Genomic DNA, 25,291 nt, shown 5'->3' on the forward strand with positions numbered 1-25,291 from the left:
CAGCAGATTCTATGGACAACTGGAGAACCACTTGGATTCTGACAATACAGAAGGAAGTGAAACCTGAGCAATTGAGAGCAGGGATTTTTATTATGACTGTTAAAAACTTATGTTTTCCATTTGCTTTCTCATAACAGCTATTGAACCAACCTGCCTATCAGTTGGAAGAGGAACACTGAAAAATTTCATACTACTTGGAAAGCTCCCAGTTCACTTGGCTACTCCAAGGCAAGTGTCAAATGAGAACAGGGAAGATTTGATATTTCTAAAGTAGGGGGGGGGGCAAAAACTTTAAAAGGTCAGAATTTTTATATACACAACAAAAGGAAGCAAAGAAAGTGCTTTTTTTCTCCACTTTGAAGTCACCTTGATCTGTTCCCCACCGTCTTAGGCCACGTCTACACTAGAAGATTTTGCTGGTATAGTAATGTTAGTTAGGGGTGATTTTTGGCAACATTTCTGTACTGGTGACAGCCCTAGTGTGTTATACCAACAGAAGAATGCCTTTTTGCCAGTACAGCTTATTTCACTTGGAGAAATGGTATACATTATACCAGTAAAATCACCCATTTGCCAGTATATCCTGCATCTACATTAGGAGGGTTTGCCAGCATTAGCTATACCAGCAAACCTTTCCAGCACAAACCTGGCCATTATCATTCTGATTTTTCAGTCAGATTAGATGGTGGTTGCTATATGGTAGAGCTTTCTGCCAGCCCCTACTGGCCTAGGAAGCAATGCTTCAACCTTGGTTCCTAACTTAGAAGCACAACCAGTAGGCCAAACCCCTTCCATGTTCTACTCCCTCCATCACTCTCGCTTTGATACTCCCCTACAGAGATCTCCTCCCCTCAACAGAAGGTCCTTGCCTATTTCACTCTGCTTCATTTTTATGCAGGAGCAGAACAGATGCTATTCTTCACTGAAGGATTCTTGTGCTCACTAAAGAGTCAGAGATTACAGATTCTAAAGCCAGAAGGGACCAAGATGAGTAGGTCTGGTGGATCTAGAGGACTTTACAATCCCAGATGCAATCTAAGTCTTTTATTTGGGAATGTCCCTTTTCAGTAGTTTATTTCCATTTAGTGCATTCAGATACATACTTTGTTTGCCATGGTTATAAAACCAAACTGCCAATGAAGCGTGCTGCTGGGCAGCAAGTAGACATCTTTGTTCAGTTATCCAGTTTGATTAGCTCTTTTGAAGCGTCTCAGACTCCCCAATTTCTGCCTTATCCAAGTAGTTTTTGTGTAGCCAGAAAGTTTTAATGATTAAATATAGTCAGGAATTGGAGGTGATGGACATTGAACACTATTGGTCCTGATACCACTTCCTGAGGAATTCCAATGGTAGCTTCTCCCCGCTGGAAGCTACCGTTTATTGATTTAAATGTTTAAGAACTGCACAGAGTTAACAAAGGAAAGGTTCGGATATGGACAGTCATACAAGAGGAAGCATGTGGAATCTCACACATGAGCACTGGTATTTAATTATTAATTAGCAGCTTAGAACACAATGTTCTGCATCTTGAAAGCACTTTAGAAAGTATTGCATAATTGTTATTCAAGTGCTAAATATAATTTCTTATTACAGAGCTCTCAGGGAAAGGACCTGATGCCATATCTTACTGAAGCATGTGACTCATCTGCAGGAAGATCCCTGTTCAGTTGCATGCCTTTCTACATGACACCTGGTGTCTAGGTCTGATTTGGGGTGATGCAACTCAAGGCTGATGTATTATGTGTAAGTTACATTACGGAAATGTAAAGATCTCACTGTGACACATATGGAAAATCTATCATGGCACATTGCCTGCCTTCTTATATGACGCACATTAATGGGAAACATTCTAGGCATATATGGTTCATTTATAACAATGCATTATTAAGGATCTTCTGTGGGGAATGCTGATATTTTAATACCACAAGTTAAACCGCATGCAGCTCTCAGTTGCCATTGTAATGGATGGGCTGATTTTTGAATGCCTCCTATATACCTATATCTTTCGATATTTCTCAGCAGCGGCAACACTTAGGCAAACTCCACGCACTCCTCATTGAGCAGAGCAGAGAGACGTACAGTAACATGGCAAAACAGCATTACCATGGGCCTATGTTCTTACCCAACATTCACCAAGTTAGTGTAAGTACATTTAAGGTTGACAAATGATCTAGACATACCATTGAGAAGAGAAAATATGCTGTATTCCAGTTTATGTTACTAATAGATTAATTTCAGTTTTTATAGTTTAAGTGTTCAAATGCCCCAAAGAACATTTTAAGTAGTTTATACGATTAAAATAAATCCTAGTGGGCTTGATTATCAGTTCCAGCCAAGCTACCCCAAGTGTAAGACTAGGAGGAAGGATAGTCCAATTGTTAAGACACTAGACTAGGACCTGAGAGCTAAGGGTTCAAGTCCCTACTCTGCCACAAATTTCCTGGGTGACCTTGGACAAGTCACTTAGCATTGCTGTAGAAGGGGGATAACAGAACTGTCTTGCCTCATAGGGGTGCTGTGAGGCTAAATGCCTTAAAATGACTGTAAGTGCTTTGAGAGCTACAGATTAAAAGCTAGGCATTATTATCATCAATGCCACCTTTAGACATCCCTACATTCTGGGTCTGGTCAGAGGACTGTGTAGCATAAATCAGGGCTGTTTTAACTTACATTCAGCAACCCCAAAAGGCCTTTCTAGCAGTTGAGAAGAATCAAAGAGCATAAGTCTCAGTTCCACCTATTACACCAGTGGCTGTGAGGAGGTGGGTGGAGCTGGTGCAATAAAGGGGTCCCCTAAGACTGGGGGTTCATTGGCCAGATTTTTCAGCTTTTATAGGTCCCTTTATGCTGTTGGAGCAGTGAATCGGTCTGTTAATTGACAACTGGATCCAATTTCTTCAAAGAAAGAACCTGTGGCATTTCATCATGTTTGGCTTAAAAGTCTCCTGGAACACTGAAGTATGCATAACCTTTTGCAGAATAAACATTTTATTCATTTTCAAAATGTAAAGTACAACGACAAAAATAACTTTCAGCTTAATTTCAGATTCTTAGATGCTGAAACCTAACTAAATTGACAGTTACCTTTTCCGTAACTGGTGTTCTTTGAGATGTGTTGCTCATGTCCATTCAACTTAGGTGTGTGTGCTCGCCACATGCACTGGTGCCTTAAGTTTTTCCCTCAGCAGTATCCCCCTCTGGAGTGGCGCACACATGCCACTCTATGTAGGACGCCACCGGTCCCCCCCCCCTCGGTTTCTTCTTGCCAGAAACTCTGACAGTAGGGAAGGAGGGCAGGTTGTGGAATGGACATGAGCAACACATCTAAAAGAACACCAGTTACAGAAAAGGTAACTGTCTTTTCTTCTTTGAGTGCATGCTCATGTCCATTCAACTTAGGTGACTCCCAAAGCAATACCCCTCGGAGGTGGGTAGGCGTTCATGGACGTGTAGACTGCAACACCGCTCTGCCGAACCCAGTGTCGTCCCTGGCCTGCTGAGTGCTGGCATAGCGGGCCATGAATGTGTGCATCAAGGACCACGTCACGACTCGACAGATGTCCTGGATTGGGAAGTGTACCAGGAAGGCCTGTGAAGATGCCTGCACTCTGGTCGAATGGGCTCTGATGATCGGCGGTGGAGGGACTCCCACCAACTCGTAGCAGGTCCGAATGCAAGAGGTGATCCAGTTAAAAATCCTCCCTGTGCACACTGGGAGGCCCTTCATCCTATCAGCTGTAGAGATGAAAAGCTGAGTCGATTTACGGAAAGGCTTTGTCTGATCTAGGTAGAAAGCCAAGGCCCTCCTTACGAAGGCGTCTCTCTTCACTAGTCTCATGGGGCTTAGGGCAGAAGACTGGAAGGAAGATGTCCTGGCTTACGTGGAAAGTAGACACCACCTTGGGAAGGAAGGCTGGGTGGGGCCAGAGCTGGACTGTGTCCTTATAGAAGACTGTGTACGGCGGTCCTGAAGTCAGAGCTCGCAGCTCGGAGACTCGCCTCGCCAACATCACCGCTACCAGGAAATCTACCTTCCATAATAGGTGAGACGGGGAGCACGAGGCCAAAGGCTCAAAGGGCGGGCCCGTGAGCATGGAGAGAGCCAAGGTGAGATCCCACTGAGGGACTGGGGATTGAACTTGAGGAAAAAGTCTCTCGAGACCTCTGAGGAACCTGACCATCATGTTATGGGAGAACACTCTGCCCCTGTATGGGTGGATGAAAGGTGGAAATGGCTGCCAGATGCACTGTGATAGAGGAGTGTGCCAGGCCCCGATTCCTCAAATGAAGCAGGTAGTCTAAGATTGACTGCACCGAAGAATGCGAAGGGGAGATGCCCCGTGCAGCCGCCCAGCGGGAGAACCTCCTCCACTTTGCCAGGTAAATCTGTCTAGTCAAGGGCTTTCTGGACCCCTTCTGAACAGGCCTGTTCCTCAGGGTTCAGCCACGCAACATCCACGCCATAAGGTGGAGGGATGCGAGGTTGGGGTGCAAGAGTTGACCGTGATCCTGTGACAGCAGGTCCGGTCGGTTCAGCAGGAGCCATAGAGGGATCACTGACAGGCTTGATAGCATCCTGAACCAGTGCTCGCGAGGCAACGCTGGGGCGATGATAACCCTGAGCCTTGTCTCTTTTGATTTCTGCTAGGACTTTGCTGATGAGTGGAATTGGAGGGAACATGTACATCAGGTTTCCTGCCCATGTCAGGAGGAAGGCATCTGAGAGGGAGCCCTTGCCCAGACCTCGTCTTGAGCAAAACTTGTGGCACCTCCTGTTCTGTCTGGTGGCGAACAAATCCACTTGGGCAGTTCTGCATCACTGGAAGATCATGCCGGTTACCTGCGGGTGGACCACCCACTCATGGTGAGAGGAGAAGTCCCTGCTTAGGTGATCTGCTAGTGTGTTCTTGGCACCCGGAAGGTGACACGCTTCTAGGTGGATTCCATGGTCGATGCAGAAGTCCCAAAGACGGAGTGCCTCTTGGCAGAGGGCCAAGGATTGCGCTCCCCCCTTGTCTGTTGATGTAGAACATCGAGGGTGTGTTGTCTGTCAGGACTCCGAACACTTTGCCCAACAGGTGAGGTAGGAAGACCGCGCATGCCCTGAGGACCGCCCCGACCTCTTTGATGTTTATGTGTAGCGTCATTTCCTCTGGGGACCACATACCTTGGGACTGGAGGGTGCTGAGGTGCACCCCCGCCCCCCCCAGCCGAGGTCCAAGGCATCCAAAACCAACTTGACTGAGTTAGAAGTGCTGACAAAGGGAACTCCTTCCAGGACATTCTTGGGGTCGGTCCACCATCGCAGCAAGGTAAGTATCGTTGCGGGGATGGTAACGACCTTTTCCAGGTGGTCCGTAGACTGGGAATAGACCGTTGCCAGCCATTGCTGCAGGGGTTGCATCCAGATCCTGGCGTGGCGCAGCACATATGTACACGCTGCCATATGACCTAGTAGGCACAGGCAAACCCTGGCCGTGGTCAGGGGAAATGCGGAGACTTCTGTGATGAGGTCCGTCAGTGCCCCGAATCTCTCCAGCAGCAGGAACATCCTGGCGCAAGTTGAGTCAAGCACTGCTCCGATGAACTCTATCCTCTGTACTGGAACCAATGTGGTTTTGTTGTTGTTTACCAACAGAACAAGGCGATGGCAGGTGGCTAACAGCATTGCGACATGCCTTTGGACCTCGGACCTGGAGCTGCCCTGGACTAGCCGGTCTTCGAGGTACGGGTAGATCTGGATACCCCAACATCTGAGGTAAGCAGCCACCACCGACATGCACTTGGTAAATACCCACAGTGCTGTCGCTAGGCCAAACGGGAGGACCGCAAACTGATAATGGTTGTCTATGTCCCTTGAAGATGGAGATGTGAAAGTACGCATCTTTCAGATTGAGGACGGTGTACCAGTCTCCTGGATCCAGGGAGGGGATGATGGAGGCCATGCGGAACTTCAGCTTTGCTAGGAAGTGGTTCAAGTCTCGCAAGTCCAGGATAGGTTGCAGACTGCCCTTGGCCTTTGGAATTAAAAAGTAGCAAGAATAGAACCCCTTGTTCCTGTACTCTGGAGAAATGACCTCCACCACATCTAGCTGCAGTAACCCCTCTACCTCCTGCGCGAGGAGACTCTCGTGAGAAGGGTCCCTGAAGAGGGATGGGGGGGTAGGAAGGAGGGGTAGAAAGTAACTAAAGGGTGTAACCCCATGCCACCGTACTGAGGACCCATCGGTCCGATGTTATAGATGCCCACGCAGGGAGGAAAGGAGAAAGGTGGTTGGCAAAAATGGGGGAGGGAGGATCCTGGGAACAGTCTGGTAGGTCGCCCTCGGGCATACCCTCAAAACGAGTGCTTGCCTGCCTGCTTATTGCGGGTTGAGCTCGACAGAGGCCTGCGAAGGCTGTTGGCTGGGACACCTCTTGTAGCCTCTGGATTTCTTATGGGAAGGTTGCTGGCGAGGGTGGATCCCCGGCCCTGAGGCTACTGTGGTTTAAATCGCTTGCAGGCAGGGCCGGGAAGATACAGGCCCAGCATTTTAAGGGTCGTGCGGGAGTCATAGATTCATAGATTATAGGACTGGAAGGGACCTCGAGAGGTCATCGAGTCCAGTCCCCTGCCCGCATGGCAGGACCAAATACTGTCTAGACCATCCCTGATAGACATTTATCTAACCTACTCTTAAATATCTCCAGAGACGGAGATTCCACAACCTCCCTAGGCAATTTGTTCCAGTGTTTAACCACCCTGTCAGTTAGGAACTTTTTCCTAATGTCCAACCTAGACCTCCCTTGCTGCAGTTTAAACCCATTGTTTCTGGTTCTATCCTTAGAGGCTAAGGTGAACAAGTTCTCTCCCTCCTCCTTATGACACCCTATTAGATACCTGAAAACTGCTATCATGTCCCCTCTCAGTCTTCTCTTTTCCAAACTAAACAAACCCAGTTCTTTCAGCCTTCCTTCATAGGTCATGTTCTCAAGACCTTTAATCATTCTTGTTGCTCTTCTTTGGACCCTTTCCAATTTCTCCACATCTTTTTTAAAATGCGGCGCCCAGAACTGGACACAATACTCCAGCTGAGGCCTAACCAGAGCAGAGTAGAGCGGAAGAATGACTTCTCGTGTCTTGCTCACAACACACCTGTTAATGCATCCCAGAATCATGTTTGCTTTTTTTGCAACAGCATCACACTGTTGACTCATATTTAGCTTGTGGTCCACTATAACCCCTAGATCCCTTTCTGCCGTACTCCTTCCTAGACAGTCTTTTCCCATTCTGTATGTGTGAAATTGATTTTTCCTTCCTAAGTGGAGCACTTTGCATTTGTCTTTGTTAAACTTCATCCTGTTTACCTCAGCCCATTTCTCCAATTTGTCCAGATCATTTTGAATTATGACCCTGTCCTCCAAAGTAGTTGCAATCCCTCCCAGTTTGGTATCATCCGCAAACTTAATAAGCGTACTTTCTATGCCAATATCTAAGTCGTTGATGAAGATATTGAACAGAGCCGGTCCCAAAACAGACCCCTGCGGAACCCCACTCGTTACGCCTTTCCAGCAGGATTGGGAACCATTAATAACAACTCTCTGAGTACGGTTATCGAGCCAGTTATGCACCCACCTTATAGTAGCCCCATCTAATTTGTATTTGCGTAGTTTATCGATAAGAATATCATGCGAGACCGTATCAAATGCCTTACTAAAGTCTAGGTATACCACATCCACCGCTTCACCCTTATCCACAAGGCTCGTTATCCTATCAAAGAAAGCTATCAGATTGGTTTGACATGATTTGTTCTTCACAAATCCATGCTGGCTGTTCCCTATCACCTTACCACCTTCCAAGTGTTTGCAGATGATTTCCTTAATTACTTGCTCCATTATCTTCCCTGGCACAGAAGTTAAACTAACTGGTCTGTAGTTACCTGGGTTGTTTTTATTTCCCTTTTTATAGATGGGCACTATATTTGCCCTTTTCCAGTCTTCTGGAATCTCTCCCGTCTCCCATGACTTTCCAAAGATAATAGCTAGAGGCTCAGATACCTCCTCTATTAGCTCCTTGAGTATTCTAGGATGCATTTCATCAGGCCCGGGTGACTTGCAGGCATCTAACTTTTCTAAGTGATTTTTAACTTGTTCTTTTTTTATTTTATCCGCTAAACCTACCCCCTTCCCATTAGCATTCACTATGTTAGGCATTCCTTCAGACTTCTCGGTGAAGACCGAAACAAAGAAGTCATTAAGCATCTCTGCCATTTCCAAGTTTCCTGTTACTGTTTCTCCCTCTTCACTAAGCAGTGGGCCTACCCTGTCTTTGGTCTTCCTCTTGCTTCTAATGTATTGATAAAAAGTCTTCTTGTTTCCTTTTATTCCCGTAGCTAGTTTGAGCTCATTTTGTGCCTTTGCCTTTCTAATCTTGCCCCTGCATTCCTGTGTTGTTTGCCTATATTCATCCTTTGTAATCTGTCCTAGTTTCCATTTTTTATATGACTCCTTTTTATTTTTTAGATCGTGCAAGATCTCGTGGTTAAGCCAAGGTGGTCTTTTGCCACATTTTCTATCTTTCCTAACCAGCGGAATAGCTTGCTTTTGGGCCCTTAATAGCGTCCCTTTGAAAAACTGCCAACTCTCCTCAGTTGTTTTTCCCCTCAGTCTTGATTCCCATGGGACCTTACCCATCAGCTCTCTGAGCTTCCCAAAATCTGCCTTCCTGAAATCCATTGTCTCTATTTTGCTGTTCTCCCTTCTACCCTTCCTTAGAATTGCAAACTCTATGATTTCATGATCACTTTCACCCAGGCTGCCTTCTACTTTCACATTCTCAACGAGTTCCTCCCTATTTGTTAAAATCAAGTCTAGAACAGCTTCCCCCCTAGTAGCTTTTTCAACCTTCTGAAATAAAAAGTTGTCTCCAATGCAGTCCAAGAATTTGTTGGATAGTCTGTGCCCTGCTGTGTTATTTTCCCAACATATATCCGGATAGTTGAAGTCCCCCATCACCACCAAATCTTGGGCTTTGGATGATTTTGTTAGTTGCTTGAAAAAAGCCTCATCCACCTCTTCCACCTGGTTAGGTGGCCTGTAGTAGACTCCTAGCATGACATCTCCCTTGTTTTTTGCCCCTTTAAGCCTAACCCAGAGACTCTCAACACTTCCGTCTCCTATGTCCATCTCTACCTCAGTCCAAGTGTGTACATTTTTAATATATAAGGCAACACCTCCCTTTTTCCCCTGTCTATCCTTCCTGAGCAAGCTGTACCCATCCACACCAACATTCCAATCATGTGTATTATCCCACCAAGTTTCAGTGATGCCAACAATGTCATAGTTGTATTTATTTATTAGCACTTCCAGTTCTTCCTGCTTATTCCCCATACTTCTCGCATTTGTATATAGGCATCTAAGATACTGGTTTGATCTTTCCTCCCAGTTTTGTCCTGACTCTCCTTTCTCTCTGCCAATATAGCCCACACTCCCTCTCGTTTCCGACCCATCTCCCCGGTCTCCATGTTCCCCACTTACCTGTGGGCTTTGCTCACCTGTCCCCGTCGAACCTAGTTTAAAGCCCTCCTCACTAGGTTAGCCAGTCTGTGTCCGAATAGGGTCTTTCCCCTCCTCGAAAGGTGAACGCCATCTCTGCCTAGCAGTCCTTCCTCGAATAGCATCCCGTGGTCTAGGAAGCCAAAGCCCTCCTGGCGACACCATCTTCGCAGCCAGGCATTCACCTCCATGATGCATCTGTCTCTGCCCGGGCCCCTACCTTTGACAGGAAGAATTGAAGAGAATACCACCTGCGCTCCAAACTCCTTCACCCGTACTCCCAGAGCCCTGTAGTCACTCTTGATCCACTCAGTGTCACACCGCGCAGTATCATTTGTGCCCACATGGATGAGTAGCATGGGGTAGTAGTCAGAGGGCTGGATAATCCTCGACAATGCCTCCGTAACGTCTCGGATACGGGCCCCCGGCAGGCAGCATACCTCCCGAAGTCCTTTAGGCCATGGAGCTTATTGTCCATCTATTCCACAGACAGGGCTTGCCCATCGAAGGGGAGGTCTTACATCGACTGCTGAGCCTCCATGGACGAGCCAGAAAGGAGCAGCCAGGATGCCCGGCGCATGGTGACAGCCAAGGCCATGGTTCTGGCAGCAGTGTCCACTGCATCCGATGCCGCTTGGAGCGTCGCCCTGGCCGCAGTCGTGCCCTCCTCTATAATAGCCAGAACTGTTTCCTAGAAGCCTCAGGAAGAGAGCCCTTGAACTTGGCCATGGCTTGCCACATGTTAAAATCAGTGTCCCAGGAGGGCTTGATGGTTGGCCACCCTCAACTGGAGGCTGGAGGACGAATAAACCATACACCCAAACAAGTCTAGTCTCTTGGAGTCTTTGTTCTTAGCTGTAGCCCTGGGTTGACCTTGTCGCTCCCTGTGGTTAACCACTTCTATCACTAGGGAGTTGGGAGCAGGGTAGGTGTACAGGTACTCGTGGCCTTTGGATGGCACAAAGTACTTGCGCTCAGCCCTCTTGGAGATAGGTGGCAGAGAGGAGGAAATTTGCCACAGGGCGTTAGTGATCTTAGAGACCCCATCATGAAGGGACAGAGCCACCCTGGCCAATGCTGTGGAGCAGAGGATATTGCAGAGAGTCTGAAGGCTATTCTAGCTCCTTCACCTGAAGACCTAGGTTGGCAGAGACCCTCTTCAGTAGTTCCTCGTGCGCTTTAGCATCATCTGGAGGAACCGGGGGAAGGGGGCCCCATTATAGCCTTGTCTGGCAATGACGAAGATGATGTCGGTGCCGTAGGGTTCTGCACAACCACTGGTGGCCCAGTGGCTTGTTCCCCTGCTCCCTCTTGAACTTGTGGGGTCCTCACACCCAAGGCTTTAAGGAGGAGGGCAGGAGAGAGAGGCAGCTGGTCTCTCCGAGGCTCCGAACACCGAGCGGGCGGCCCGGGAGGGCTGGGTGAACCCGCACGGGTTCCATGGTACCACGGCGCCGGCCACTGTGCTTGAGGTTACTGTGCTGGTTTTGGTGCCGACAATGTAGCTGGTATCACCAGTACCGGAGCTTGTCCCGCCGTCAGGGAACCTCACTCTGAACCAGGGCTGGATCCTGAGCGGTCGCTCCGAGGAGACCAGGACAGAGCGGATCAGTGGCTCTGACCTGACCGGTGCCAGTCACTCCACCCGGAGTCCAATCTGAAGTGAGGTCTTAGGGACCGGTAGCGCTCGACAGATCCATGACGGCTTGGAGCTGGCTATCTACATCTCACAGTTGACAAGCGGTACTGGGATGAGAAACAGGAATGGGAGTCAGAATGGGCCCAGTGCCAGAAGCACTCGCATGCGGTGATGCCTTCCTCGGGGATCGGTGACGGTACAAGGAATGGTAACATAGATCCTGCGACGGGTCCCTGGACCAGTATCGTGGTTTCGGAGATACTGGGTGCTGGGACCAGTACTCCTGCTGGGGAGGAAGGGGAGGCGCATGCCTCCAAAGATCTGTGCCCAGTGGCCGGTGAGCTGCACCTCGAGCCTCTCTGCCTGTGCCCAAGGTTCAGGGACAGAATGGGGGTGTGCTGTGTCTGCCTTTCACGGTCAGATGTGTGGCGGCTATGGGAGGGCGAGCGCTGGTGGGATGTTCCCCGCGACGGGGAATGGTGCTGTTGAAGTGGTGACCAAAGTGTGACTGGGGAACCACAGGAGCCTGTGTGGATGGGACCAGGAGGGACATGATCTCCTGCACCGCCTGAAGGATCTGTGGGATAGAGGGTACCCGGAGCTGACCGAGGCCTCTGTCGCTATCCGAGGTGGCCGGCAGAGAGCAGGCTGGACTACACCGCTCCACCAGAGCTTGGGCTTGAGATCCTGACGTGGGTGAAGAATTGCCAGGCATGGGACCTTGCTCACACCCAGTCTTATCCTTTCCTTTGCGGGAGGTTGGAGCCCGGCCTCGCCCCACCTTCTTGGTCGGAGCCACGGACGGGGACCGGTGCTGGCCAGTGGATGGTCCCAGTGGGGCGCTGCGGGTCCCGGTAGGTCATGGTACTTGGTAGATCATGGTACTCGGTGCCGAGTCGGAGCGTGCTCCGGTGCTGGGGTGAGGGCCGACTCCATAAGGAGCGTTCTTAAACGAATACCGCACTCCTCCTTAGTCCTTGGCTTGAAGGACTTGCAAATTTTGCACTTCTCATTAATGTGTCCTTCGCCCAAGCAAAGCAGACAACTGCTGTGTCGATCACTAATGGGTATGGGCCTCTTGCAGCGATCATAGGGCTTAAAACCTGGAGACTGGAGCATGCCCCATCTCGAGGCAAAGTCCCGTTTGGGACCTACAAAGTCTCTAACTATAGCTAAGGGATTTATAAACACTAAAACTATATACACTATAATACAAGAGATAATTTGTTCGTACGAACAAGCAGCAACAGCACTAGCTGAAGCAGCCACAGTTCCAGCTCCATCACTGGCGGCAAGAAGGAACCGAGGGTGAGGGGAACCGGCAGCACCATATATACTGTGGCATGTGCGCGCCATTCCAGGGGGCGCCAGAGCCGCTCCCATACGGATACTGCTGAGGGAAAAACTTTCAGCACTGGTGCCTGTGGCGAACACACACACACCTAAGTTGAATGGACAAGAACAACACATCTCGAAGAAGAAATACTGGTTTTAATTAGCTATTTTTAACATCTCATATATACTGTCACGCGTAACACGCAAGTACTTGAATAAATACGAACTCATGTTAACATTCAAGCAATCTCATGCTTCTTTGTATTTTTGTAACTTGAACAAAGTCAGCCACCATCATCTGTATAGTCGAATTGTTTACTGGCCATGATCTGTGTTTAACATTCCATTGCAGATATTTATATTCTATGTCAAAAATTCGGAGCAGTATACTTGAAAACAGACAAAAGTAGTACATGACACATCAGTAGATTACTGGGTCACATGAAGTGTTTATACGCAGTCTGAAATACTGAATTTTATTGGTATGATGAGAAGGCTCTATAATTATAATGGAATTGAATAAAAATAAACAATTACAAATATTCCACACAACAGAAGTGAACTAGACCAGATGTTTTTTTTCCTGTCCTTCAATTTTTAATTAAAATTAGCATTTGAGACCTCTGTTGGCAGACAGTTACCGCAATATTTATATTTGTGACTCTAGATGTATGTGATCCCAGGATATGAAATCATAAATCAGTTTCCATCCCGCTAATATGGATGCAACGTTAGAAGAACTTTACTGTAGAAGCCTGTAACATTTATGAAATATAAAATTTGTCTCAACAGCAAAGTATTACCACAAGTGAGAAATTTGTTTACACAATTGCTATAAGCTCCTGTACTGCTCATGTCTCAAATGTTATAGGGAGGTGTGGTACTGACTAGCAGCCAATCTCAGAAATGCTAGTTTTAACGTTTATTTCCAAACACATTTTTTCAACTCATGAATGGGCAAGTTGTTGCATGAATTTACATTACGACACCTGACAAAAGTTGATATGGTTCTCTTTTAAAACGCATCTGCAGTTGGCGGGGGTGGAGTGCGAGAGGGAGGGGGGAAGAATCAGATTTATGCTCCTTTTGTACATCATTATGACACATGGATTTATAAATTTTAAGGCCAGAAGGGACCACTGTGATCGTTTAGTCTGATCTGCTACATAATATAGGCCATAGAATTTCACCCAGTAATTCCTGCATTAAACCCAGTAATTAATGTATGGTTGAACTACAGCATATTGTTTACAAAAACATCCAGTAATGACTTAAAGATTCCAAGTGCTGGAGAATAAGAAGAATGTGGCCTGAGAAGGGATTTTGTTTTTCAGCTTGTTTTCTACATTAGAAATTCAGGTCTTGTCCATCCTGTTTTCTTCAAAGACCGTGACTGTCTACACTAGAGTTTCTTGGCAATAATTTCCCTCTGTTGACGATACTGATGTAGCTCTACAGCTAGTGTGGACAAAGCTCTGCCCTTCCTCATATTGAGTAACATTTACTCACATGAGATGGTCCCATAAAAGTAAGGGTTGGAGAGGAATATAAGGCTCATTTGTATCTCCTTTGCACAATTCCCTTTTCCAAAGCTGTACCTTCACATACCCAAGCACCTAAGGAGAACTCTATTTTCCCAAATGTTAGCAACCCATGTTCACTAAAGAACTGTAGGCCCGGCAAGACTTGATTCATGAATGTTACTCAGCATGGCTTCATCTTGCTTCTGGCAAGATATACCGTCAATCTTGGTCTACTCCCTATCAGATACAGAAAGGTCATAATCTGGTTGCTAATAAACATCGGAATACATGCTTTCAGAACCCACAGCCTAGGTGCTCTCTAAAGGAATCGTTCCACCCTTTACAGAACAGTACAGAGACAATGCAGCGTGCTGTACAAGTGGAGGATTTACTTCAGAAAAAGTAATGGGAACAGTTAAAATGCATGACAAAACAGTGTCTATGGTTGCTACGCCCACTAAAGAGGCTAGGGAAGGGTTGAGGTCACCAAAGGCTTTCTTGTGTGCCTCAAAAGTGGGAGAAGTATAACATTCGTAAACAGCTTAAACTTGGCCTATTTTAAGTTTATCTTTAAAAGTTTGAGGGAAAACTTCAGGGGAGTGAGAGGGATAAAAACAAAATCAAAAGCTCCTCCATTTAATCTAGAATACTGGATATTTATTGGCACATAGAACACTGAACAAGAACATTTTAGTTTTTAATAACATTAAGGGACACCCCCTAAATCCTAAAATTCAGGTTAAATATTACCTGCCTGTACAAGATATGGTCATTACTCCTCCACATTAAAAGTTATATATACTTAATTTAAGGGAGGACGCTCCGGTGGTTAGGGTGCTAGCCTGGGACTTGGGACACCTGGATTCAATTCTCTGCTCCACTACAGACTTCCTGTGTGACTTTGGGCAAGTCTCTCTGTGCCTCAGATCCCCATCTGTAAAATGGGGATGAGTACACTGCTTGTGTTATGCAGAAGGTAAGACTAAATGATCCTAATAGTCCCATCTGGCCTTACAATTTATTCACATGGTACAGACATAGCTAGGTTTTATGGGGCCAGTTTTTGTGTGTGTGTGTGTGTGTGTGTGTGTGTGTGTGTGTGGTGTTTTTTTTTTTTTACCTACTCACTGTAATAGCTACAAAATCTAGATAAAACAGCTCATGAATTTGGTGAGACTAAAGACAAAATTTTCAGAAGCTAGGGTTACCATATTTGAATTTAAAAAAAGGAGGACACTCCACGGGGCCCCGGTCCCACCCCAACTCCGCCCCTTCCCCGCCCCAACTCTGCCCCCTCCCCTGAACACTCCGTCCCCCTGCTCCTCCCCCTCCCCCTGCTTCCCGTGAATCAAATGTTTGCGGGAAGCCTGAAACAGGGAGACAGCAGGTAAGCTGGGGCTGGGGCGGGGCACGACGTGGCCCAGTCCGCGCCCCCCGGCCGAGCAGCTCCCTTTGGCGACCGGCCGGCCCAGGCCAAGAGGCTCTGGCCCCGGCGTCTCCCGCCCGGCTCGGCTCGGGCCCTGGGGCGGCGGCCCTGGTTCCGGCCGAGCGGCTCCGGCCCGCCCTGGGCCCGGCAGCTCTAGCCCTGCTCGGCTCGGGCCCCAGTTCTGGCCAAGTGGCCCCGGCCAAGGCCGGCGGCCACCGGCCCCAGCGGCTCCGGCCCCTGGCCCCACCCCTCCCTATTTTCCCGGACATATCCGGCTTTTTGGGATTTCCTCCCAGACGGGGATTTGAGGCCCAAAAATCCGGACATGTCCGGGAAAATCCGGACGTATGGTAACCCTACAGAATCACTTAGGAGGCTCAGGCTATGTCTAAACTGGCCTGTTGTGGTTCAGTTTTGTTTATGGGGGTGCAAATAGCAATGTGCACCAAAATGCTGCACTATAACTCCTCTATGTGGATGCTGTGGGAGCAAACTAGAAGGTTCCTAGCTCGCATTAATGTAATCCTCTTCAAACAGGACTATGCTAATGCGAACTATGTGCCTTTTAGTTTGCTCCCACAGTATCCACACAGGGGAGTTACAGTGCAGCACTTTGGTACGCACTGCCATTCACATGCCGCTACTCCGAACTGCAGGGCATGTAGACAAACCTTAAGTTCCATTTTCAAAAATTGCTTAGGCACTTAGGAACCTAAGTTGCTTAAGTGCTGCTGGAAATTTTACCCTAAAGCAGTGGTTCCCAAACTAGTGGCGCCGCTTGTTCAGGGAAAGCCCCCTGGTGGGCCAGGCCGGTTTATTTACCTGCCACGTCCGCAGATTCGGCCGATCGCAGCTCCCAGTGGCTGTGGTTCGACGTTCTTGGCCAATGGGAGCTGCAGGAAGTGGCGCGGGCCAAGGGACGTGCTGGCCGCCGCTTCCTGCAGTTCCCATTGGCCGAGAACGGCGAACTGCGGCCACTGGGAGCTGCAATTGGCCGAACCTGCGACACGGCAGGTAAACAAACTGGCCTGGCCCGCCAGGAGCTTTCCCTGAACAAGCGGCGTCCCTAGATTGGGAACCACTGCCCTAAAGCTTGGACTCTGATGGCTTTAAGGATTTTCTAAACCTTGCCAATTGTGTTAAAAGGCACGTACATACATTAAATACACACAACTTATGGACAGGCTGTACCGTAACTAGTATCAGAGCTATAAATAAAAGTTTTAAAAAGGTGCCTGAGTGTATTTTGTAGGTGCGACTCCAGAACTATCAAGTAAGAGTGTCACGGATAGCCTAACCATTTAAAAATAACAAGGTAAAAGGTCAAGTTAAACAAAAGACACAGTATGAGCTTTTAACTCCTTGTGCTCTGGAACTTTTCCCTTCCTGCAGAAGTCTCTATTAAAACTATTATAAGGCAAATAAATTACCTATAATTTTCAATTTCCCCCCTCACCTCCCCAGTGATCCACCGCTGTGGATGTGATTCATAATTCGTGGATATTTCTATCCAATCCAGCAGAATGGAGGTTTTTTTTTTTTTTAAGTTCCTTCTGCTGGTACGTTTACTGAACATACCACTCCTAAAAAATCTGAGGAGTCACAGGCCTGGCTTACACTTAAAATGTAGGTTGATATAGTTTTGTCACTCAGGAGTGTTTTTCACACTCCTGAGTGACAAAACTATGTCGACCTAATGCCTGGTGTAGACACAGCTAGGTTGATGGAAGAATGCTCCTTTTGACCTAGCTACCAATGCTTGGAGAGGTGGATTACCTACAGTGACAGATCATTGCTGTATCTTTCATCTACCCTATGGGGTTGGTGCAGAATAGCTATGTCGCTGTAGTCCCCATAGCATAGACAAGCCCTGAAAATGACATCAATTTGGTACCGAATCCCCCCCCCACCCCAAACTCAACCAATGTGTAGATATCATTGTGACACAGCAGCCCTATCTGATATTCTTTCTTGCCCTGACTTGAAGGAACATGTACTGAAATACCAGAAAAATATAGGGAGAGAGAGAGACTTGTCCAGAGCAGTGACTCCACTGTAGAAGAGGCCTTTTTCTGCATAGAAGTGATCATTCCTGGAAAGCAGCAAGCTGTGACTGACACGCAACCACAGCATAGGGAAGTTAATAAAATAGTGCACAATCACAAAAATAATCATGGCAACAAAGGATATAGAGAGGTGAGTGTTGGTCGGACAAACAACCCCCCACCAAAAAAATAGAAATCAAGATTAAAAAGCCATATAGACTAATTAGCTATGAACTCAAAAATTACTACTTCCCAGAAGGAATATTTCATCCCTCTTTCTCCCCCTACTCTGAGAATTCGCTTACAGTCAAATAGTCAGAACAGCTAAACTACAACAAGCAATCTTCCCTTTCCAAAGAATTGGCTTGGATTGTTTGCCTGGAAGCAGATTTCTGACTCTAAACACCCAGAACATTTACTTGAGTCACATTTTAACCTTAAACACACTGTTATAAAAGATTAAGTTTTCTATATGAAAGAGTTACACACATCATAAAGTCCAGTTTGCTTGAAGTGCAATAGTGTGTGCCTAAGTGAAATATGAATTAAAGCAGAATTTGAAGTGTCATTTTTACCACTGTTATTTTACATCTTGAGTGCCCATCACTTGAACGTGTTCATACGCTTCCTTGGGTTTCTTTCACAAGACATTAAACATTGGGGAATTTCTGGGGGCTAGCTAAACTACAATAGCAGGACAATTGAACCTGATAGAACAATACGTTGAACAATACAATGCTTGACTTACCTTAAAATCAAGGCTGCAGAGACTGACAACATCATCATCTTTCTCTCGCCGCTTCCTTTTCTGTAATAAAAGAAACCAGTCATATCTAACCATTTGATTATACTATATATATGCTAATACACAAGGCCTGATTTTGAAACCAACCTAAGGATGCCCTCCTTACTGCACCTGCAGAACTGTGGGTGAAAATAATTGCACGAGTAATTTTGCAATGGCATCCACAAATCATACACTTATAAGTTTACTTGTTCCTTTATGCTCCCCATAATTAGGAGTGTGAAGAAAGAACTAAAAGACAACAAGGAAAAACTAAAGCAATGGAGACTGAAGTGCATTCATGTGACAGTTAGCACTTTGAATGGATTCAGGTATTTACTTAATGAAATGAGATACTTTTTATGGTTTCCAAGCTCAGCAGTTAATAACATAGCTGGGATTTTGCAAGGAGTCTAAGGGAGTTAGCAAAAAGAACAGGAGTACTTGTGGCACCTTAGAGACTAACAAATTTATTAGAGCATAAGCTTTCGTGGGCTACAGCTGGTGCCAGCTCCCACTGAAAGTCAATGGGAGTTGGGGTTTTAGAACCCTGAAGGGGACTTAGATGATACCATTATTCCCCAAGACGTACCCCCACCTGCATGGATGGGCTCCTCAGAGGAGCCTAAAGAGGCCTTGAAAATCCCAGCAATGTTGGTGAGAGTAAAACTTGGGTATGAGGATATCTTCTAGTTCCAAGAACCCCACACTTTATTTTACAGTATTTTCATTTATACCACTGGGCAACTCTTTCCCACCCCGATAAGTCTTCTTATCAGTAGATATTAGACAAATTTCTGTTTAAATATTAATTACAAAAGTACAGAAATCCATTAGCTCTCATTAGTATTTACCTTCCTCAGCAGTTTAATCTAACCAGAGTACCAAGCAGAAGTTAGAGTTTCCAAGGATTTCAGTCATTATATTCTGTCTGAATATTTTAGTCCTAAAAGACAATACACAAACTCTCCAGTAGGGTGACTGAGGTCCACTTGCTGATTGAGGAAAAGCTTCTTATAAAATATTTATGTATAGCATTTCATTTGTGAGGCTTATACGGAACTCAATGTCATTATTTCAGAAGAGATTTTTGGCTGGCTTGATAATGTGTGCAGGTACGTATTTGTTTTTTAGGTTAAGTTCAATAAAAAGTTCAAAATAGATTTTTGACTAGAACTTGCAACAATACAAGACTTTAAGACACCACATCTTTTTGGTTTCAAGATTCCCCCCTCCCTTTATGCAAGTCAAGTATATTAATGTCTTCAATACACTGCTCTGGACCCAACCCCGGGCTCTGAAGCAAAGCCAAGGTTTTGTTTTTAAACTGGCTAGACTTGGGTAATAAGTACTGCATTGCCCAGTTCCCCATCTTCCCCCTGCCCAACATAGTTTCAAAACAGAGCCAGCTGTATCATTCTGACATGGCACCAGGACAGAAACAGATTCCAAAAAACCCACCTGTTCAAACTGCTCAAACCAGAAGGCTTAACCAGCATAGCAGAAGGAAAACCATGATGAATACTGTTTTATGACATTATGTGTCTGGCTAGCAATAGTCACAATCAAAGACATGATATGTAAACCCTCTTGAGAAACTCAGGTCATGTGGAAAATATATTTCTATGAAAGGTATTAGACTGTAAAAAAGTCAGGAAGTATTATTCAGGCTACCACAGAGGTAATGAAAAAAGCATGAGCATTTTTTAAATGAAACTCTGAGGGAAAAGTCTTTCCAAAACAAGTAAGCAAAACAGCATAAAGACAGACACAAAAGAATGCCATTAGTATTAGGGCATTAAATAACCCTTAGGGGTGGAATGTAGAGATCCAGTAATATGTCATAGAAAAGCAAACAAAACTCTGCAAACAATTCTAGTCATCCCATTTCCCCCCACTCATTCTGTATTACCATGAAAATAGCTGGCAAATACCTAAAGAACAAAGATCCTTTCTGCTGCTTATTGTCAACCTGGGAGTCCTTGAAGAGGAATAGAACTTTAGGTGAGGAATGTGCATCAGGACCGAAACTCCCCAAAGATCAAAGACCTTGTTTTCAGACAAATGTCTCTTGTAACAAAAACAATATGTTGTTTGCAGTGTTGTTGTAGCCCTGTTGGTCCCAAGGTGAGTGAGGTAACATCTTTTACCTCACCCACCTTTAGGGTGACCAGATAGCAAGTGTAAAAAATTGGGACGGGGATGGGGAGTAATAGGTGCCTATATAAGAAAAAGCCCGCAAAATCGGGACTGTCCTTATAAAATCGGGACATCTGGTCACCCTACCCAACTTGCCTCTCTAAAAACAATATGGTCAGTATTGGTTTCAAACACGAGAACATGCGAAGGTTTCCAATGAGCAGGTCTCACATCAATGTCAAGGTTCAACCTAACTTTCAATATGACTTACCCACAGACCCCTGGGCCCTGATTGTGTACAGGCACTGGAAGGTTTGAAAGAGGAGGGCTAATGCAGGCATAGAAGTAGGGAAGGAGTTTGAATTAGGAGGCTCTGTTGCCCACTGGAACCAGAGAACTAGGCCAGCTCTACACTATAAACTTCATCAGCATAACTATGTCACTCAGGGGTGTGATGAGGTGTCATGGGGTGACCAATATAGGTATGCCAGTAAAATACCCTCGTGTAGATGCAATTACACCAGCATAGCTTATTTCACTTGGGGAAGGAGGGGCCTTGGCTGGAATAAGCTCTAGTGATAAAATTAGTTTTGCGGGTATCCACACTAGATGTACTTTGCTGGTGTAACTATACTGGCAAAGCCTTCCAACTGTAGATGTGGCCATAGACTCTGTAGCAAGGGTGGGGACTCGTGGGCAACAGGACTCGGGGATTCATCCTCCATTATCCATGCCCTCTTTTAGCTGTTTTTGTCACCTATCCAAGCTCATTTAAGTAAAATTGGGACGTCCTCTATATACATGAACCCTCTTTACAGTTGATAATTCTGTGGAGGAAAGTCCCAGTCTGAAATATTTCCTGAGATCCATCCAGAACTTGTCTCTAGCAAGTCACAAGCAGCTTGCCAGAAAGAGAAGCTGCCTCCAGAGTAGAGTTGAAGTTCTAGGGTGCCCATTGGCTCTTCAGGATGAAGGAGAAACTATGTGCACTGAGATTAAGAGCAGGTAATTGAGATTGATAGTGGGAACTGATGGCAGAGTGCAGATAAACAGTTAACTCATTCAACACCAGTCTCCTTGATTTTTGCAGTTTACATTGGTGGGGTATGCAATCTAGTAACACTAACTCTAATTTAGAGTTAGAGAATAAAACATTAGTATACAAACAGCCAAAAAAGCAGAGAAAAACGTACATAGACAATAGAGATAAATAAGTTCATTGCGTCAAATGCTTTCAATATGTGACCCTAGAGCAGGATCATTTGAGAGGATATAATTTGTAGGGCTAATCGTTGCGATTCAAAAATGAATATTAAGTTAATCTGTAACCATCAGATAAAACCTTAGAAAGTTTTTTTTTTTGAAAAGTCAGCATTTTATTTCCCCTACTTCACTATATTATTATTAACACAACCTCATAAACATACATGACACTTCAATGCCCATGCCCTGAAGAGTGACCAATGTAAAGCAAACCAAAGATGGCAATAGGGAGAATAGAGGACAAGGGTTACCACAGTAAGGCTTATGGGTGCTTCAGTTATTATACCCATAAATAAACTACAGCTTTTCAGTATTACAAAATGTTACTTCTGTAGTCCTATTCTAAATCCTGTTTCGAGTACCAGCTCAGTCACATTTACCCTGCTAAGTGAGCAAAAGCTGAAGCCTAAATAAAAACAACAGCAAGTACCATCTTGACACTCAGAGAGCCACAAGCATACAATCAAGTGAAGGCCAACAAGGCAGATCAGCTCTATTATGTACGATTCACTTGCTACTCAAGAGTCTCGGAATGTCTCAGTGAGGAAGCGTTCGTATTTGCCTAACCAGAAAGAGAACAAACAATATGTTTCTTTCTTCCTTATCGAGGAAGAAGGACCCTTATTTAGATTATTTCTGATTGTTAACAAGCTTTTGATATACAAATACAGTGCATGCTTTACTCACCAGAGTGAAGTCCCACTGGGGCCCAGGAGTTAGAAATGTGAAAGAGCTGCCTCGTCGCAGAGGATATCTGTGAGTTGAGAATGTATAAAGGTAAATAAAGTCTGGGTTGTTTCAGCAACTGAGAAAGTAGCTACAATTCATCCCCCCTTTCCCTTTTAGTTATTTTAAAATCCTGTGGTGTAACAACATCCCATGCTAACCCTGTCAAATTTGAGCAAGTGTCCCAAATCAGCTCTAAATACTTGTAACCTCTGTGACAAAACACATTTCCTGTGGATTTTTTCAGCTCAAGGTAATCAACTTACAATAGAAGTCCAACATGAAGTACCTCATTCCAAATGGATGGAACCTGGCCTGGAACAGAACCATCCCAAGGGGGTAGACCATGCTAAAAAAAATAACCAATACTAGGAGGATACCATCTGAGATTCAGTCTTTTGTTTCTGAATTCTCCCTCAGAGGCACAACTGTAACTTGAAGAGAGCTACGATTTGAGAGGATGCCCAAACAACCTTGATTGTTGCCTGACAGATCAGAAGGCTGCTACTTCTTAACTTAATCAGAGAAGACCCTGCCAGGACTTTGAGAATCCAACTCAGGTGCCAAATCCCCTAAAACTTCCCGTATGAAGAAAACCATGAGACTCAAGCTACACCTACGTTACAGCACTTACTGCGGCTCAGCTGGACCCAGCAGCGATTGTGATGGAGACGATCTAAGAGAAGCAGTAGCTATGTCTCTCCAGCTGACATAGCTCTGTCTACAACGGTGCTTAGGTTGGTATAATTTACATCGCTCAGGAGTGTGGATTATTCACACCCGAGCGACATAAATTATACCGAAGTAATCTGTAGTGTATACAAGGTCTCAGACTTCTCTTCTGATGGGCTTCTGGATTAAAGGATTACAGGCCACAGAGCCAGTGGGTGAATACTCCACTCCTTATGAGCAATTTTGTCTGGGGCAAGAGGAGCACCTCTTGCACCTCAACCTCACCCCCATTTGCCATCTATTTATTATATTACCATAGTGCCCACGAGCCCTCCGCAAGGAACAGGTCCCCATTGTAAAAGGTGCTGTATAAAAACAGAACAGAGATGGTTCTCGCCCCAAAGTGGTTACTCTCAAAGTAAAAAATGAGAAACAACAGATGGCTATAGACAGGGGAGCACAATGAAACAATATGAGTCAGCATGACTAAACAGGTCAAAATCTGAACCGATCAGCTACAGTAAGTGATAACTTTCCTAACTATACAAGTTTAGGAAACTAAACATCCCACACCAATCCTGATATAGAGAAGTAAAAACATCTGGTCTCATTTTCCAATCTCAACGGAGATGAAATCAATGGAAGCTGCAGGTCCTCTGCATCTTGAAAATGAGGCTATCAGCTTTTGCATAAACTTGCAACTGAGAATTGAGGCTTGCTCTTACAATAAGTCATCCTCATCAACAAAGCAAAACTGTCGAAAAGCAATATATTCAGAACAAAGTTAAATAAAAATATCCTGGGATCGATATGGACACCCCACCATGGTATCCATCTAAGTCGGGGTCTCAAACACATGGCGGAGTTATTTCCTGCGGCCACCAAGCTCCCCGCACCTGACGCTCCCCTTAGCCCCCCAGCACTCTGCGTCCCTGCTCCTCTGCCTACCTCCAAGCGCTTCCCGCTGTTTGGCAGCGCTTAGCGCTTTCCAGGACGGAGTGGGGAGGAGCAGGGAGCCAAGCACTTAGAGGAGGAGGCGGAGAAGAGGCGTGGCAGGGGCGGGGATTTGGGGAAGGGGTTAGAATAGGGGCAGGGAGGGGGCGGAGTTAGGATGGGGACTTTGGTGAAGGGTTTGGAATGGGGCGGGGAAGAGGCGGGGCAGGGGCGGGGCCTCATGGAAGGGGTGGAGTAGGGGCGGGACTGGGGGCAGTGGGGGACGGGGAGGAGGGGGCTTTTGTACCTTTATATGAAAAGGTGTCAGTGATGCGGCCCTCAGGCCAATGTACTAGTCCTCATGTGGCCCTTGTGGTGATTTGAGTTTGAGATCCCTAATCTAAATCATTCTACAGTACTAGCACTATGCTGACTGAACAAGTTGTGTTCCAAATTTCACAGTCTGGTGGATTTAAAGTACATTTCCAGCAACATTTAATTTATTCTGGACATTGTATTAAGAGGCACTTTTGCCCAAGTTTAGTTTCTGCATCTCAAACTACCAGTCCTAAACAATGGGTTGCTCCCTCTTTCTGACATAGCCAGTTGATCAGCTAATAGGGAAGATTTTACTGTACTGCGTTTTCTTTGTGAGCTTGTGACTAGAGCTAGTTTGAAAATGTTGGACAAAACATAGTTTCATCAGAAAATTCCAGTTCACTGGACTGAAATGTTTAACCCAATCTATTACAGATTCTGATTTCCCTTAGCACCTACAGTGCCATGGTCCATGCGTAAAGGACTGAGAGACTGACAAACTTCCAATAGCGGGGTTGGGGAAGACAATAGAGGATATTTTTGAGGAAATAGTGACTGCATCCCAACAGAGGGCCACAAAAACAGACATGTGGAGTGATAGTTTCCTGCAGCATTCACAGGACTGAAATGGAGCACATGGCCCTGGAAAGAGACATGATGCAGAGGCAAACAGCTGTGATGGAGCATCTTTGTTACAAAGGTCCAGCACTGCACCCCATCCTAATTACTGGTCTTTCCCACAACAATCAACCATTCTGGAGATGAACACCTTGAAGCGCATCACCTACAGAATTTGTGAGCACTCGGTCACTTGGCCATGTCATAGTTCCATTGGTCTTGAATTTAAAAAAAAACAAAGCAAAAAACAAAACCAAGCAAAAATCTTAAATTAGTGTAATTCCCCCCCCCCCCCGTTATTTGTGTAACCCCGAAGGAGATGACCTAGATTCCTGG

General features: G+C 45.8%; 1 protein-coding gene across 1 annotated transcript in view; it reads right to left on the minus strand.

The window, feature by feature from the left end:
* Positions 1-25,291, minus strand: part of NET1 (neuroepithelial cell transforming 1) — a 77,024-nt gene that overhangs the window by 15,312 nt on the left and 36,421 nt on the right. Inside the window, exons 2-3 of the mRNA XM_034764178.1 lie at positions 22,376-22,442; positions 18,251-18,310 (exon numbers count right to left, since the gene is read on the minus strand). Coding sequence (XP_034620069.1) covers positions 18,251-18,310; positions 22,376-22,442 — 127 coding nt within the window. The remainder of the gene's footprint in view (positions 1-18,250; positions 18,311-22,375; positions 22,443-25,291) is intronic.

The sequence above is a fragment of the Trachemys scripta genome, chromosome 1 (assembly GCF_013100865.1).
Source record: "Trachemys scripta elegans isolate TJP31775 chromosome 1, CAS_Tse_1.0, whole genome shotgun sequence".
NCBI classification, from domain to species: domain Eukaryota; kingdom Metazoa; phylum Chordata; order Testudines; family Emydidae; genus Trachemys; species Trachemys scripta.